The sequence below is a fragment of the Brachyhypopomus gauderio genome, chromosome 10 (genome assembly GCF_052324685.1).
Source record: "Brachyhypopomus gauderio isolate BG-103 chromosome 10, BGAUD_0.2, whole genome shotgun sequence".
NCBI lineage: Eukaryota > Metazoa > Chordata > Actinopteri > Gymnotiformes > Hypopomidae > Brachyhypopomus > Brachyhypopomus gauderio.
In genome coordinates, this window is record NC_135220.1 from 2,352,716 (window position 1) to 2,365,835 (window position 13,120).

General features: G+C 44.6%; 2 protein-coding genes across 10 annotated transcripts; one reads left to right on the forward strand and one right to left on the reverse strand.

The window, feature by feature from the left end:
- The first annotated feature begins 3,036 nt into the window (after positions 1-3,036).
- Positions 3,037-6,716, forward strand: tbpl1 (TBP-like 1). Of its 2 annotated transcripts, XM_077018639.1 has the most exons (8): positions 3,039-3,216; positions 3,726-3,822; positions 3,917-4,118; positions 4,319-4,401; positions 4,504-4,567; positions 4,661-4,764; positions 5,393-5,487; positions 6,085-6,716. In XM_077018639.1, the coding sequence occupies exons 3-8, from the start codon at positions 3,984-3,986 to the stop codon at positions 6,162-6,164; spliced, it is 561 nt and encodes a 186-aa protein (XP_076874754.1). In that variant the 5' UTR covers positions 3,039-3,216; positions 3,726-3,822; positions 3,917-3,983; the 3' UTR covers positions 6,165-6,716. The 2 variants fall into 2 exon arrangements, with proteins under 2 accessions (XP_076874753.1, XP_076874754.1); XM_077018638.1 differs by having other exon boundaries at positions 3,037-3,216; positions 4,319-4,567.
- On the reverse strand, positions 6,324-12,811 carry slc2a12 (solute carrier family 2 member 12). Of its 8 annotated transcripts, none has more exons than XM_077018634.1 (6): positions 12,656-12,811; positions 11,930-12,016; positions 9,189-10,565; positions 8,469-8,591; positions 7,900-8,032; positions 6,324-7,610 (listed from the first exon to the last, which is right to left on the reverse strand). In XM_077018634.1, the coding sequence occupies exons 2-6, from the start codon at positions 11,991-11,993 to the stop codon at positions 7,517-7,519; spliced, it is 1,791 nt and encodes a 596-aa protein (XP_076874749.1). In that variant the 5' UTR covers positions 11,994-12,016; positions 12,656-12,811; the 3' UTR covers positions 6,324-7,516. The 8 variants fall into 8 exon arrangements, with proteins under 8 accessions (XP_076874749.1, XP_076874744.1, XP_076874751.1 ...); XM_077018629.1 differs by having other exon boundaries at positions 11,882-12,016; XM_077018636.1 differs by having other exon boundaries at positions 12,663-12,809.
- Positions 12,812-13,120: the final 309 nt, after the last annotated feature.

A 13,120-nucleotide genomic window follows, 5' to 3' on the forward strand; every position in this document is an offset into this window, starting at 1 on the left:
TCCCAGGGCCCTTGCTGATAGCATCATGATAAAAGGGCACATTCTCCTACCATCTGTCTAAAGGATGATCCATGATCATATATGCACTGGATCACTGGGCAGAGTTCATTCAGTAAACTGTTCCTGGGCTTGGTTCCCATTCATGGCCCACAGGAACAGCTGAGAGCCCTCAGCACCAGTCCCCTCCTCTCGGCCATGTCAAAACCACTACTTAGATTCCACTGTCACCTTTCCAGAAACCGCAAACCACAAACAATGCGCTCAGACCAGATGTGTCCACTTTGGACAAAAGCTGGTGACCTCTAAAACTGGACCTGAAACGGGACAAAATAAACACAGCCGTGGAAAGCTGTGAATAAAGAGGGTTCGCAGATACAGCCGCCCACAGAAAGGGCGCAAAGCGCAAAGCCCAGTGCTGAGCTGGGCTCGAAACTGTGGATTTGTGGCCAAAGTGCAATTTTGACTAGAAGATGAGAAGGTGATGTAGTTTATCTTAGGAATTGTGTAAAAAAAGCATTTAAAAGTGTTTTTTTAATCAACAATCAAGATATTTCCCTTTGTATGTGATCTCATATTATATAACTGTAAATAATGTGTATAATGTTGTGTATACTGTTGTGTATGCTGTCAATAAAAAGACTCAGGGGGCCACAACAAACATATTAAAACCAATACTGGATAAGGAAGCCCAACAACTTCAGCAAGAGGTAAGAAACAAAAATGGATGATTAATAATTTGTTTTAGGGTATCTAATGGCTGATTTGAGTCACGAGTCAAAACCGACCCATTATAATAATAATAATAATAATAATAATAATCTTTATTTGTATAGCACCTTTCATACATACATGCAACTCAAAGTGCTTTACAGTATAAATAAAATAAACATTAAAAGGAGATAAGACAAAAAGACAAAAGGAAAATGTTAAAAGAAATTAAAGATAAAAATATAAAAATAACATAAAAAGTAAAAAGGTAAAGTAAATAAGATAATAAGAAGTAAAGTAAATAAGATAAAACTATTTAGATAATTGGATTTAAAAATAATAGACAACATAATGTAATAAAGTAAATAAGAATTGAGAATAAGATTGAATTAGTTAAGATTGAAAATTTCTTAACTAAACTAACATTACAGTTTTTTGCAGCTGCTAAGACCCAAAAAGTGGTACTTATCGCCTCTATTAAACCTAAAGCACATTCTCTGCCTTACACTCATTTAGAAATTCTTAAACATACTTTTGCAAAACATTAACACAGTTCTTTACATAAGACACGATATTCAAAACTGAAAACCATGTGTTTCTTTTGGAAAACACTGCCACACAACTGCTACACTCACCTACCAAAATCCATACCCTGTTCTCACATGTTACAACCCTTCTGGCTAATTTGTAAAGCTTTTACAAATCTTTAAACATCAGGGTCTAATCCCTATACAAAGGCAACATCAATGGAGTCCAATACTGCATAGAGATGATGATGAAGAGGACGAGAATGAGGAAGAGGATGAGCAACCATAACAGATAAGATCAGAGCCACTCTGGTTGACTATGTGGTTGGGTTTTCTGGAGGCAAAGGGTCCAACCTAATCTCTGCTGCTACAGATTACTACAGAAACATACACTGTAGCATCATCCAGACATTAAAAATGAGAATAGATAAGTAGACCTATCCTCTATACACACTACATCATGTTTTGTACTACTAGACTGCCCCTTGGTGAGGGACAAAGATGGCTATTCACCTCAGAACAGAAAGAGGCCGTCATCAATGTGGTCAAAGCAACCAACAGCATACGTTTCCGACAACTACAACATCGCCATCAGCAACATACATTCAGTGAGTCTATCTGGACTGGGCCAGTGACAGTGTGAAACAACTGCGCTATGAATTTGCGCAAGCATGCTTTGCTATCTACTCACTGATACTGTAGTCCAGTGTCCTGTGCCACACAGCACTGACAACATTATGCCTATTTCATACTGTTGTACAATACTGTAATGAACATCACAGGACAGCGTGCCAACGTCAGAGTCCCTGGCAGCATGGCACAATGTGTGCAGCCATTTGCCAGAATGGTGGTGTTCATCATCATGCCACTCTTGGTCCCTACAACACTGTGCACAACATCACCTTCCTCAACACAGAGCACAAGATACTCACCCAGTACAAACTGGTTCACAGAACAGCTACAATTTGTTGAGCTTCACTTCAACCATAGTCTCCATTGCTGTTGACTTTTTGGCATGGAGGTGGTCACCAACCCCACCAACGCAAATCCATTTCAGCAGGCGATGGAGGAAGCTTGAAGCTATTTTGTCTTTTTGTTTTTATTTTTTGCTGTTTTTGTCCATGTGTTTACAGTATATACGGCAGGTGTTGCTGTATTTTTCATGCAAAACCAAAAAAAAAAAAAAAGTTCCCTTGTAATTGTGTTTTACTTTATGGTGTGAATGTACTGAATATGCAGAAATAAACTCTATTTTTGTGAATATTCATGTATATGTGAGACCTCTGACAGACCTTTACAGCAGACAACAAAGTGAGCACTCAAACACATGGTAGTAGTGTTTTCCATTTGTCACTTCAGTATGTAGTTTTCATATGGGAAAGGCTAATAATCTGACATTTGAATGTAGAATTTAGATGTGGTAATATGGTTTTGGCAAGAATTGCAAGACTTTTGGTTGAAGTTGCTTTTTCCGAAAGTGTGAGATGTTTTGCCTGTTGTGTGTGTGTGTGTGTGTGTGTGTGTGTGTGTGTGTGTGTGTGTGTGTATGTGTGTGTGTGTGTGTGTGTGTTTGTGTGTGTGTGTGTGTGTGTGTGTGTGTGTGTGTGTGTGTGTGTGTGTGTGTGTGTGTGTGTGTGTGTGTGTGTGTGTGGCATTGGCTGCTGTGTGTTAAATTTTGACAAAAAGAGAATTTGGGTCTGCAAAAAACTTTAACACAAGAGATAGTAACAGAGAGCCGACACATATAAAATATAAAGATCCTCCGGATCCACTAAGCGGCGCAATAGGTCGAGTAGGTAGCACTTTCGACACAATAACAGGAAATGGTGTCACTGGCACCGATTGACGGTCGCCCAGCTAGTGTGTAGCCTTTGTTTAGTTTCGTGACTCTACGCCAGCTGTTGGTCCTAGTTGTTGTAACTCTGTGCAACAAACAGTGTTTTCAACACACGTGAAAGCGTTAACGAGTCTCACAGGTCAAGTAAGTGACTTATTTTCGCCGCGAGAGTTAGCTAATGCTGCCAGTGGAGGTAGCTGGTAACGTGATAATAACGGTTGAGCTAGCTGGTTAGCGTAGCTAGCTAACGTTAATCGCTGTTCAGGGGTAAGATGGGCAGAACCGTGTGCACCAGTAGTTACACTACCTACTGAGAAATCAGGTTATATTATATATAGGAGTAAGAGGAAAGCAGATAGGTTATAGGTTATAGTTTGGGGTGTAAGTTAACGCTGTGTCAGCGTGTCCTGTCAAGATGGGGTTACTAAAACACACGATGGCTGACCAGCAGACGAGGTCGCAATGGTTTGGGGGGGGGTCAGTGGTTAGATGGGGATAATCCTGCTACTGCTGCAGTAGGAAGAGTCAGATTGACCATTCAGTGTCAAATGATCGCCTACATGGTGCAGAAAGCCTTCAATAAGGGGTTGATCTGTCTGGGTTGCTTTCTGACGAGGTGCCACACTGAGACACTGAACCCCTTCTGTGTGCAGGTTTAAGACGCAGAAGATCCTGCGATGGAAACAACATCCAGACGGCTGTGGGACGAACGAGATTAGAGCCGGTCGGATGCCACATCGCCTTCACTCGGTAGGCGCACAAGTTGACTTGCAAGCCATCAAATAATCAATTACTGGTGTTGGCACGTGTAATATGTGAATCCGTGGTTTGTTTTTTCCTCTAGAGGACAGCTGAAAGTGACATGCGTTTATAAATCTACTTCAAACGCTTATTCCACCCAAAGAAGCCTCATGGAACCGAGTAACGATGTGGCGCTGGATATTATCGTCACGAACGTCGTCTCTGTCTTCAGAACGCGGTGCCATTTAAACCTGCGCACCATTGGTCTCGAGGGAAATAATGTCATCTACAAACCAGAAGTGGGCGTAAGTTGTGCCAAACGTTGATGCAGTTCGATGGAGTCCCGCACTTTGCATCTGGTGTTGAAGTGTAAAGAGAAATACATGCTTGTGTGGGTTCTGCTGGATGCAAATGCGGGCTAGGCCACAGTCACGTGATCCGCGATGTGATCCTGCTCCGCGTTAACGTGGCAGTGCTGAACGTGTTTCCTTGTGTGTCCTTGCAGAAAGTTCTGATGAAATTACGCAAACCTCGCATCACTGCCTCCATATGGTCATCAGGGAAAATCATTTGCACTGGAGCAACAAGGTCTTTAAAATACACAGGGGGCTCTGTCTGTCCCACAGCGTTGGAGGCTGAACAGGCTGCACACCAAGACATGTTGAGAGTAATGTTGTTTTTCTCTTGTAGTGAAGATGAGGCTAAGATTGGTGCCAGGAGGTTAGCCCGCTGCCTCCAGAAGATAGGATTCAAGGTTTACCCTTTACCATGTCACTCTGAATCACCTTCTTATTAAAACTAAGATGGGTTATTTGATCATTTGATGTGTGTGTGTGTGTGTGTGTAGGTGAGGTTTTCAGACTTTAAGGTTGTAAACGTCCTGGCAGTCTGCTCCATGCCCTTTCAGATCCGTCTTATTGAATTCACAAAGAATAATCGGCCCATTGCCAGGTACCAGTGACAGCTGTCTGTCTGTGTGTCTTTCTGTCTGTCTTGTTTTGCTTTCTTTTTTGTTTTATTGTATATTAAGAGACACCACAGTGCTGCTGGGACACAGGGGTCTTTCTCATTCTTAAGAACTTAACTGTACATTCTGGTGGCTCTAACATAACGTATATTACATACATACTAAGAAGCATTAAGGGTTAATTCAGTGATATGTTAGGGCATGCGGAGACATGAGCAGGATTACAGAACACATACTCCACACATTACTCCACACATACCCCACAAACACGACAGGCTGCTGCTACAACCCAACTCAACCACAGCTGTATTTCACAATAGTGCATCATTCAGATTTCAGACAACCTTATACAATAGTTTTCAAAATGTGCCCAAGCTGTCTGTTCATGCATAATCATGCATTTATTCAAAAGCCTGACAGGACCTTGTAATTTGTAAAACTTGAGATATTAGAAGGGTAACAGCACACTCTACTGGTGAGTAGACTAAATAACATTTGAAGGGAGACTTTTCCTCTGGATCAAATGTCAACAAAACTCTGTATATCCAAAGCTGTTGAGTATTCATTAATTTCTTGATAATATTTAAAGTTTGTGATAACTTCTGTCTTCAGCTATGAGCCTGAGATTCACCCTGCGGCGACATACAGAATCAAAACCCTCAGGACCACCGTGCAGGTGTTCTCCACTGGCAGTATCACAGTCACAGGTAAGACCTGCTCGGTGGCACCTATCCTGAGCGTGCTACACACAGAGCCGTTGTGCTGCGGGCCACCTGGACACCCAAACCTTCCCTTCCAGCAGCTTCTCAAGGCCACATCCTGGAGGGCCTCAGTACTGCTTAGCTCGGTGACTTTTTAAAGTCATTTATTTATGTTTCTGCTCCCGTACACCTCACTCGGCTACATTATTCAGTGATGGGTCTAATGAAAATAAGGGATAGGCAAACATCCAATGTGGGCAGTGCAGTGGTCCATTAGGGAGGCTGTTTGTAGACATGACATAACATAACATAAAAATGTGATTCATCTTTCCTGTAATAACCTCTATAAAGTCTGCTGATCTAATCTAAATATATGGAAAATATCTTAGGATTCGGCCTAGATCAGTGGAGCATAAACCGATTACAGCCTTAATCCACATTACTTAAACTTGTGCTAGGACTCGCCCCTGGTGTGCTTTCAAGGGCCAACAGATATTGGTGCTACCAGGTGCAGAAGTAATCATGTGCTTCACGTGGTAGAGCAGATCTGTTTCGCTCCTCCATGTTGTGTTTGAATGTGTTTTTCTCTCGTCTTCTCTCCAGGACCAAATGTTCAGAGTGTTGCTTCAGCTGTGGAGTACATATATCCTCTACTGTTTGAGTGTCGGAAAACACTGGTGTAAAACCCACACACACGATCTGAAATGAAGAAGCACCTTAAGAGTGAATGTGTTCAAAGACTTTAAAACTCTTGTACTGTATATCTGAGAGACGACTCCTGTCACCTTGAGAGTTAGCAGGCCTAGGTTTGTCTGCCCTTTGAACTCTGACCTCTTTTGTTATGAAGCAGCAGACATTCTAAAAAGAGCAGGATAGGGACTCTTCAGTGTGTAGCTCCTGAACATTTTAATCCAACATCATCTCAGAGTGTGAACACCACAGGAACCACCTCAGTGAACAGCAACAGCTAGTATTTGAAATCTGGATGGAAACATTTCATTTTATAGGTTTTATCAAGTGTTACTTGGTGATCGAAGAGGTCAGAGAACAGAGGTTTTAAGGCAAACGCACTAGAGACTTTAAACAGGATATGATGTAATATTTACCTGCTGCATTCTGTTAAAGTTACTCTGTGGTATGTGAGACAGACTGCAGTGTACGTGTTTATGTAATATGTTCCCGTTTTGTATTTTATAATAAAGACTGAATAAAATTGACCCTTCTGCTACACCATATTTTGCCTTGAGTGTGTTTGTGTTCCTCTGACATATATGTTGACTGAGATCTGAGGCGGCCACTCCGGGTGTGAGCAGGACGTTCCTGACCCCTGCAGAGAACATACTGCACAGCTGCCTCGTAATGAAAGCAAAACGCATGCTGAGGAAACCTGGACCATGCTGGAGAGGAGACCAGAGGTCCAAACCTCTCCTCTCCACAGGCCCAATGTTGATCTGGCTGGCCGGCCCTCCACCCGATTGATGGGAAGACCATTTCTCCTCGTTTTCACAATGGTGAGTTCATCTCTCCATTCTTCTTGTTTTCCTCTTGAATATGCTGCCGTTTAGATTACAGGAGGATGTATAGTAATACATCCATAAACCAAACACAAAGACATCTCTTAAATCTCTTAAAATAATTTAAAAACTTTCCACAAAAGACATGCCGAGGCTTTACAGTTCTGGTCATTTTGAAGTTTTTTTTTTTCTTCTTTTTTTTTTTACAAAACATACAGCTTTGTCTTTTTCTGCCTTTTTGTATGTGCATCAAAACTACACACATTGTTTAATCAATTTTTAAAAATTAAGACTAAAAAAATCAGCTCTGATAGCTGCATTTTCAACATTTTAAACAGTGTATCACAGTACGTGCGTGTGTGTGTCGGCAAAAACAAAAACCAACAGCCACTCCATAGTTTCCAAGCTACATGAGCTGTGGTTGTGGCACTCTGGTAATCCATCAAATGAGTCAGATCCTTCCATCATGGCCCACCGAGTGTCTGTGCTCCTCCTGACCTTCATTGCTCATGGGCGTGGCTTCAGATCGTCGTTAGGGCTTTATCCTCCTTCAACGAGGTCATCTTGCACTTCTTTCGCCATCTGTGGCAGAGGAGGTCGCTGTCGAGGTGGTTCCTGTAAAACGAGAAATGTCAGTAATGTACTCGAAACGTTTGCATCTCTATAGGGGAGATAACACTTGGGCATGGTTTCTGTGTTAAACATACAGCACTATTCTGCTATTAATAGAAAGAATGTAACTATTTCTCAAGACACATTCGTGTTCTTCATTCTTCACCGTGTTGGCGTGGCAAGCTTTGAACCAGTCTTACCAGACTGCTAGATGTAGCAGGCCAAACAGAGAGAGGAGCAGAGTGTGAGGTGGGTGAGTGCGGATTTGTAACTCGTGCGCGCATGCCCTCACTTCATGGCGAGCTCTTTGGAGATCTGCTCCAGCGAGCGTCCCTTGGTCTCTGGCACGAACACGATGACGAACACGAGTAGCACGAAGCTCATGGCAGCGTATGAGAAAATCACGCTGGACAAGCCAATCCTCTCTGCAACCCACAGAACAACTTCACAGTGGCGCTTCTCACAGCTGGATATAATGGACACAATGCATCTAATATTTCATGGACCTCAGAAGTTTCTGTGTGCCATGTGAAGCATGATAAAGCCACTCTAGCTTTATATGAGGATTCGATTATTATACGTTTTTAGCATTCACAATTTCTAATAACTGCTGAGGTTAATAACATTACTCCGTACTCTGACAAAAAAAAGCTGAATAAGTTCAAAATGATATTAGCTCCCATAAAGAGAGTCTGGGAGTGGGAGGGCAGTTTTGTCTTATCCAGACCAAGACTGCCTTCCACGTCTTCATACTATTGTCATTTATCAGTACGTGCACTGGCTGGAACACTGACCGTGTCCTGCGCCGTATCCATCAGTGAGGTTTGGACTGCAGCATGAACTGTGATGCTCATGTCTTACCTGTCAGAGTCAGGAAGGTGGTTGATATGAGCAGGTTCATGACCCAGTTCAGGGCAGAGACCACAGATACAGCTTTCCCTCTGATCCCAGTGGGAAAGATCTCACTCAAAACTACATAAACCACTGCAAAGTAGAGTACACACACACACACACACACACACACACACACAGTGTAATAATACCGCATTATTTAAAACCACATTTGCATAGCAGACATTTTGCATTTGGCTGTGTGTGTGTTATACACATAACTGCTCATGGGCAAGATTGGGTTGTGTGTGTGTGTATACTTCACAATGTTCCTGCTGTATATGTACCTCCATATTAAAGGATAACGCTAACATGTTCCCATGAGGTCAGTATCCTGGCCCTGAAGTCCATGAACACAGAGGGTGCAGGAGCATTGTAAAGACAGGATGTGACTAACAGCATCCTGGCTGTTCGCTGGCTAGTGTCTGTTACGATGGGTCCATACTCACTCCTGATGAGCGAGACAAAGCTCACTAAAGGCCGGCTAAGGCGTGAGATGGGTCTGTGACGGTGTCGGCAGGAATGTTGTGTACCTTTACATTCCCAGGATGACTATTTGAGGTAGTGAGGTTGACCTGGGGCAAATGTACTTAAGTGATTTGTATTAAAACTACAGACTAGTATCTTAGAGCCTTGATTAATCCTTTACTAATACAGTCCCTTAATGCATACATGTGCAGTGATTCTTACTTGGTCCCAGGCCGAAGGAGAATGCTGCCACATAGACCAGCAGACTGACCAGGGATATCCATTTCAGAGAAGGAGACATCTCGCTCAATGGGACAACTCCAGATCTCCCTTTCCCAGAGTCCACTGCTGGTGTCCCAGAGTTCAACGCTGTAATGTGGTTCTCTGTGGAGTTTACAATCCAGCGAGTGTTGTTGAAAGGTTGTGAAGGCACAGGACTTGACAGATAGTCAGTGTAATTCTGTTTTGACTGAAAGTGAGCGTGAAGATACGAGCCCTGAGACGGGTCGGTCCGAATGTCAGATTCCCGCCCCACTGGGGTGTGGTTGAGTCGGATGGGGCTCTGACATAGGCTGGACACATGGGTTTGGCTCTGTAGGGTAACAGCCCCCAGGGTTGCTGTCGACAATGTCATGACAACTGCCCCCACACATAAGAAGGCTTTGGGGCCGACCCGGTCCACCAGCAGGATTGCAGGAATGGTCCCTCCCACTTTAACCAAACCCAATCCGGTGGAGGCGAGCGTGGCCGCCTCGTCGCTGTGGAAACCCACGCTGCGGAGCACGGTGGAGGCGTAGGTCAGTAGGTTGGGCTGTCCCGTCACTTGCTGCAGGAACACCAGCGCCCCCCCTACAAACAACCTCCTCCGCATGTTGTCACGCCCACGGAAAAGATCCAGGAAGCCCTGCTGCCGTTCGGCCCCCAGAGCGGCCCGTATGGCACGCAGCTCCTCCTCCACCTCCCCGGGGGCCGTGGCCCGCAGGCGGGCGAGCGTGGCCCGGGCCTCCTGCTCTCTGCGTCGGGCCAGGAGGAAGCGAGGACTCCGGGGCAGGAGGGGCATGACGCCCGCCTGCAGGCACGCGGGGAGCAGCACCCCGCACAGGGTGAACCTCCAACCGTCCGCCACGCCCGCAAACACCCAGCTCAGACCAAAGCCCAGCAGAACCCCCAGGACCACCATTAGCTCGTAGGCACACACGCAGCGCCCCCTCCAGGCCGCCGGTGCCACCTCCGCCACGTACAGGCAGGACGCCGTCCCCGAGAGAGCCACGGCCATGCCCACCAGAACCCGGCCCAGCACCAGCAGCCAGAAGGACGGTGCGCAGACGCTCAGCAGCGTACCGCAGATGCACAGCAGCGCCGTGAGAACGATGGAAAAGCGCCGGCCGTGCCGATCTACGATGGCACCGCCCACCACGGAGAGGAGGAAGGCTCCAAGCAGGAGGGCCCCCACCGCCTGCTCCTGCTGGGGGCAGGACAAGGCTAGCACGTCCCTGAGCTGGAGCAGAGCACCAGAGGTCAGTCCCAACTCGTACCCCAGCATCAGCCCACTGAGAGAGGCCACTGATACAGCCAACACCACAAGCATCGCTCCACAACCTAGAGAGAGAGAGAGAGAGAGAGAGAGAGAGAGAGAGACAGACAGACAGTCAGAGAGAGAGACAGACAGACAGTCAGAGAGAGAGACAGACAGACAGTCAGAGAGAGAGAGAGAGAGAGAGAGAGAGAGAGAAACGGAGAATGAGCAAGGAAGGAAGAGAGACGGAAAGGACAGTGTTACAACTCGGTTCCTGTTCAGGTCGTATAAATCTTTCACTTTTATGATGAAGTCACACAGCATAAAAAAAAACAGCTGCCAAAGATTGCTGAATAAAATCTCTGGATAACATCACCACACCGTCAGACTCCCATGCTGATAACGGAGCACACAGAGTGACGTGGTGCTCAGAGTGCTCACTCCCCTCACTCTCAGTGTGCTGCAGCTAAGAGGTCACCTTAAAGGCGACACATATGAACGTTTAACTTATAACTACACTAGGAGGCCGCAGGACTTTACCAGGCTCTCCTTTGCTCTGATTTTGTGTGTGTTTGTGGGTATGTGTGTTGCTACAGCATTATCAAACAGCAGCTCGGTTCCCACCGACGGTGTGCTGAGCACGATAACACTATCAGTGCTAAAGCATGTGTCTCTGTGTGTCTCAGGCCAACATGGCATACTACCACGCTAACATTATCCACATGACTAGAAGCTCAATGATAATGTACACTAGGGTTATGAAACAGAAGGCCTTCAGCTAGAGGAAATTTGATACGGGATATAATTAATTAGTCTAACTGTAGAATTTCCTATCTGTGCACTATTTCTGAGTGTGTGTGGCCTACGGGATTCCAGTCGGACCCGAATTCATGTTCTTCATTCTTATCATTCTTTTTGTTCTATCATTCAGATAAAGTAATGAATCAGTTCAATCAGTTCTGACAATAATCAAACAACTAACGAGGAAACTCCACGAACACAGTGTGAACACTACAGCCTTAAGCAAGAATCCATGCAATACAGAGAATTACACACACACACACACACACACACACACACACACACACACACACACACACACACACACACACACACACACACACACACACACAAATATCTCAAATTGCCTCAGTATCTTCCATGTACTTGACAGGAATATTTGTCTTAATATATCTGGTCACTGTAAAGTTATCAAGAAGAAGGAAGCAGACACTGTAAGAGAGTCTAACAGTTTTGCCTTTCTCAAAGCATCTACTGAAATCTTTCACAATCCATATTATAGAGGTGTAACTTATTTATTAATGTATGAATTAATTAATTTTGTGCTGTATTAAGGGACTGTAACTGAAACTACATGTGCGTACGACACAGTATGTACCGGAGTACACAGGTGCCCTCTTCTCAGGGTGTGTGCGCACATCCTGACTTTGTAAAGCTGTCTTGTTCTGGGGGTCAGAGGTCATTCTGTTGGTCTCCACTAAAACATCCATGGTCTCCCTCCAGTGCAGCTCTGCTATGGGAGTGGGTAGAGAAATGCAGATTAGTGAGAAACCCTGGGAAGGAAAAGGCAGCCATTCCGGATCTAACCGTCTACCACAACGACTCCATTCAGGGCCGCTTGTGTAGTCAGAGCCCGAATAAGAATAAGGTTTAAAATAATTTAAAATACCAAAGCCAATGCATGGTACCTGATTATTGTAGGAACTAAAGATTTTAGTTTGTTTGCTTTAAATTCAAGTGTTTTGATATACGTCTAGAATTACAGCACCGTCAATTAGATGTATGCATCATCCCCTAACTAACGCTTGGTGTAATGTGTTTCAACATATAACTCCTCAACAGGTCGCAATAACATGTTTACTAGAAGTCAACAACCCCCTGACTAACAGGACAACAAACATTTGGTGCAAAAGCTGCTCAAGGTCAGTTCACTTCAGTAGAGCTGACAGGAATACAGTAGCCAAACAAACATCTAAACATCACATACTGTTACTGCTACTATTTCTCATTAACGCCGGTTTAATAAATCGCTGAGTCTGAATTAGTCCCTGGTCATTTGCAGCTTCTTTCAAGCCTCCCGTTAAAGTAAGCATTTAAAATATCTGGAAAAACTCGACAAGCGGAGTAAATTACAGCAACAATGAGATATTACCTGTTACCTGTTGAAAATATCGGAGTTTTCCTCTCCTTATGGTATCATTGCAGCGGCCTGAATCTCGCCTCCCGGGTCGGAGTCGCTCCTAATGTCGGCACACGTTCTTGTTTTGGAGAGCTCGGTGGATTTAAGCCCCGCCCACTACACCGAACGCAAAAAATAGGAGATCCCAAGTTAGGAGTTCATAATGTTCAAACACTTATTCTGCGAAGAACTATGTTGTATATAACCCAATGCTTTAGTAGCATAACCTAATGCTTTATTAATCCGTGGAACACCAACATGTCGCTCTGATACTTGAACATGGCACGTTCGTGGTTTTTTTTTTTAACAGCAGGCCTCTCTCTCTCTTCTCTCTCTCTCTCTGTATATATGTCTCCGATGGTTTTGTGACAGGCTCGTGATCATGCGTCTCTTCTATGTTTAAATGTGCGCGTGTATGTGCGCGTGTATGTGCACGCA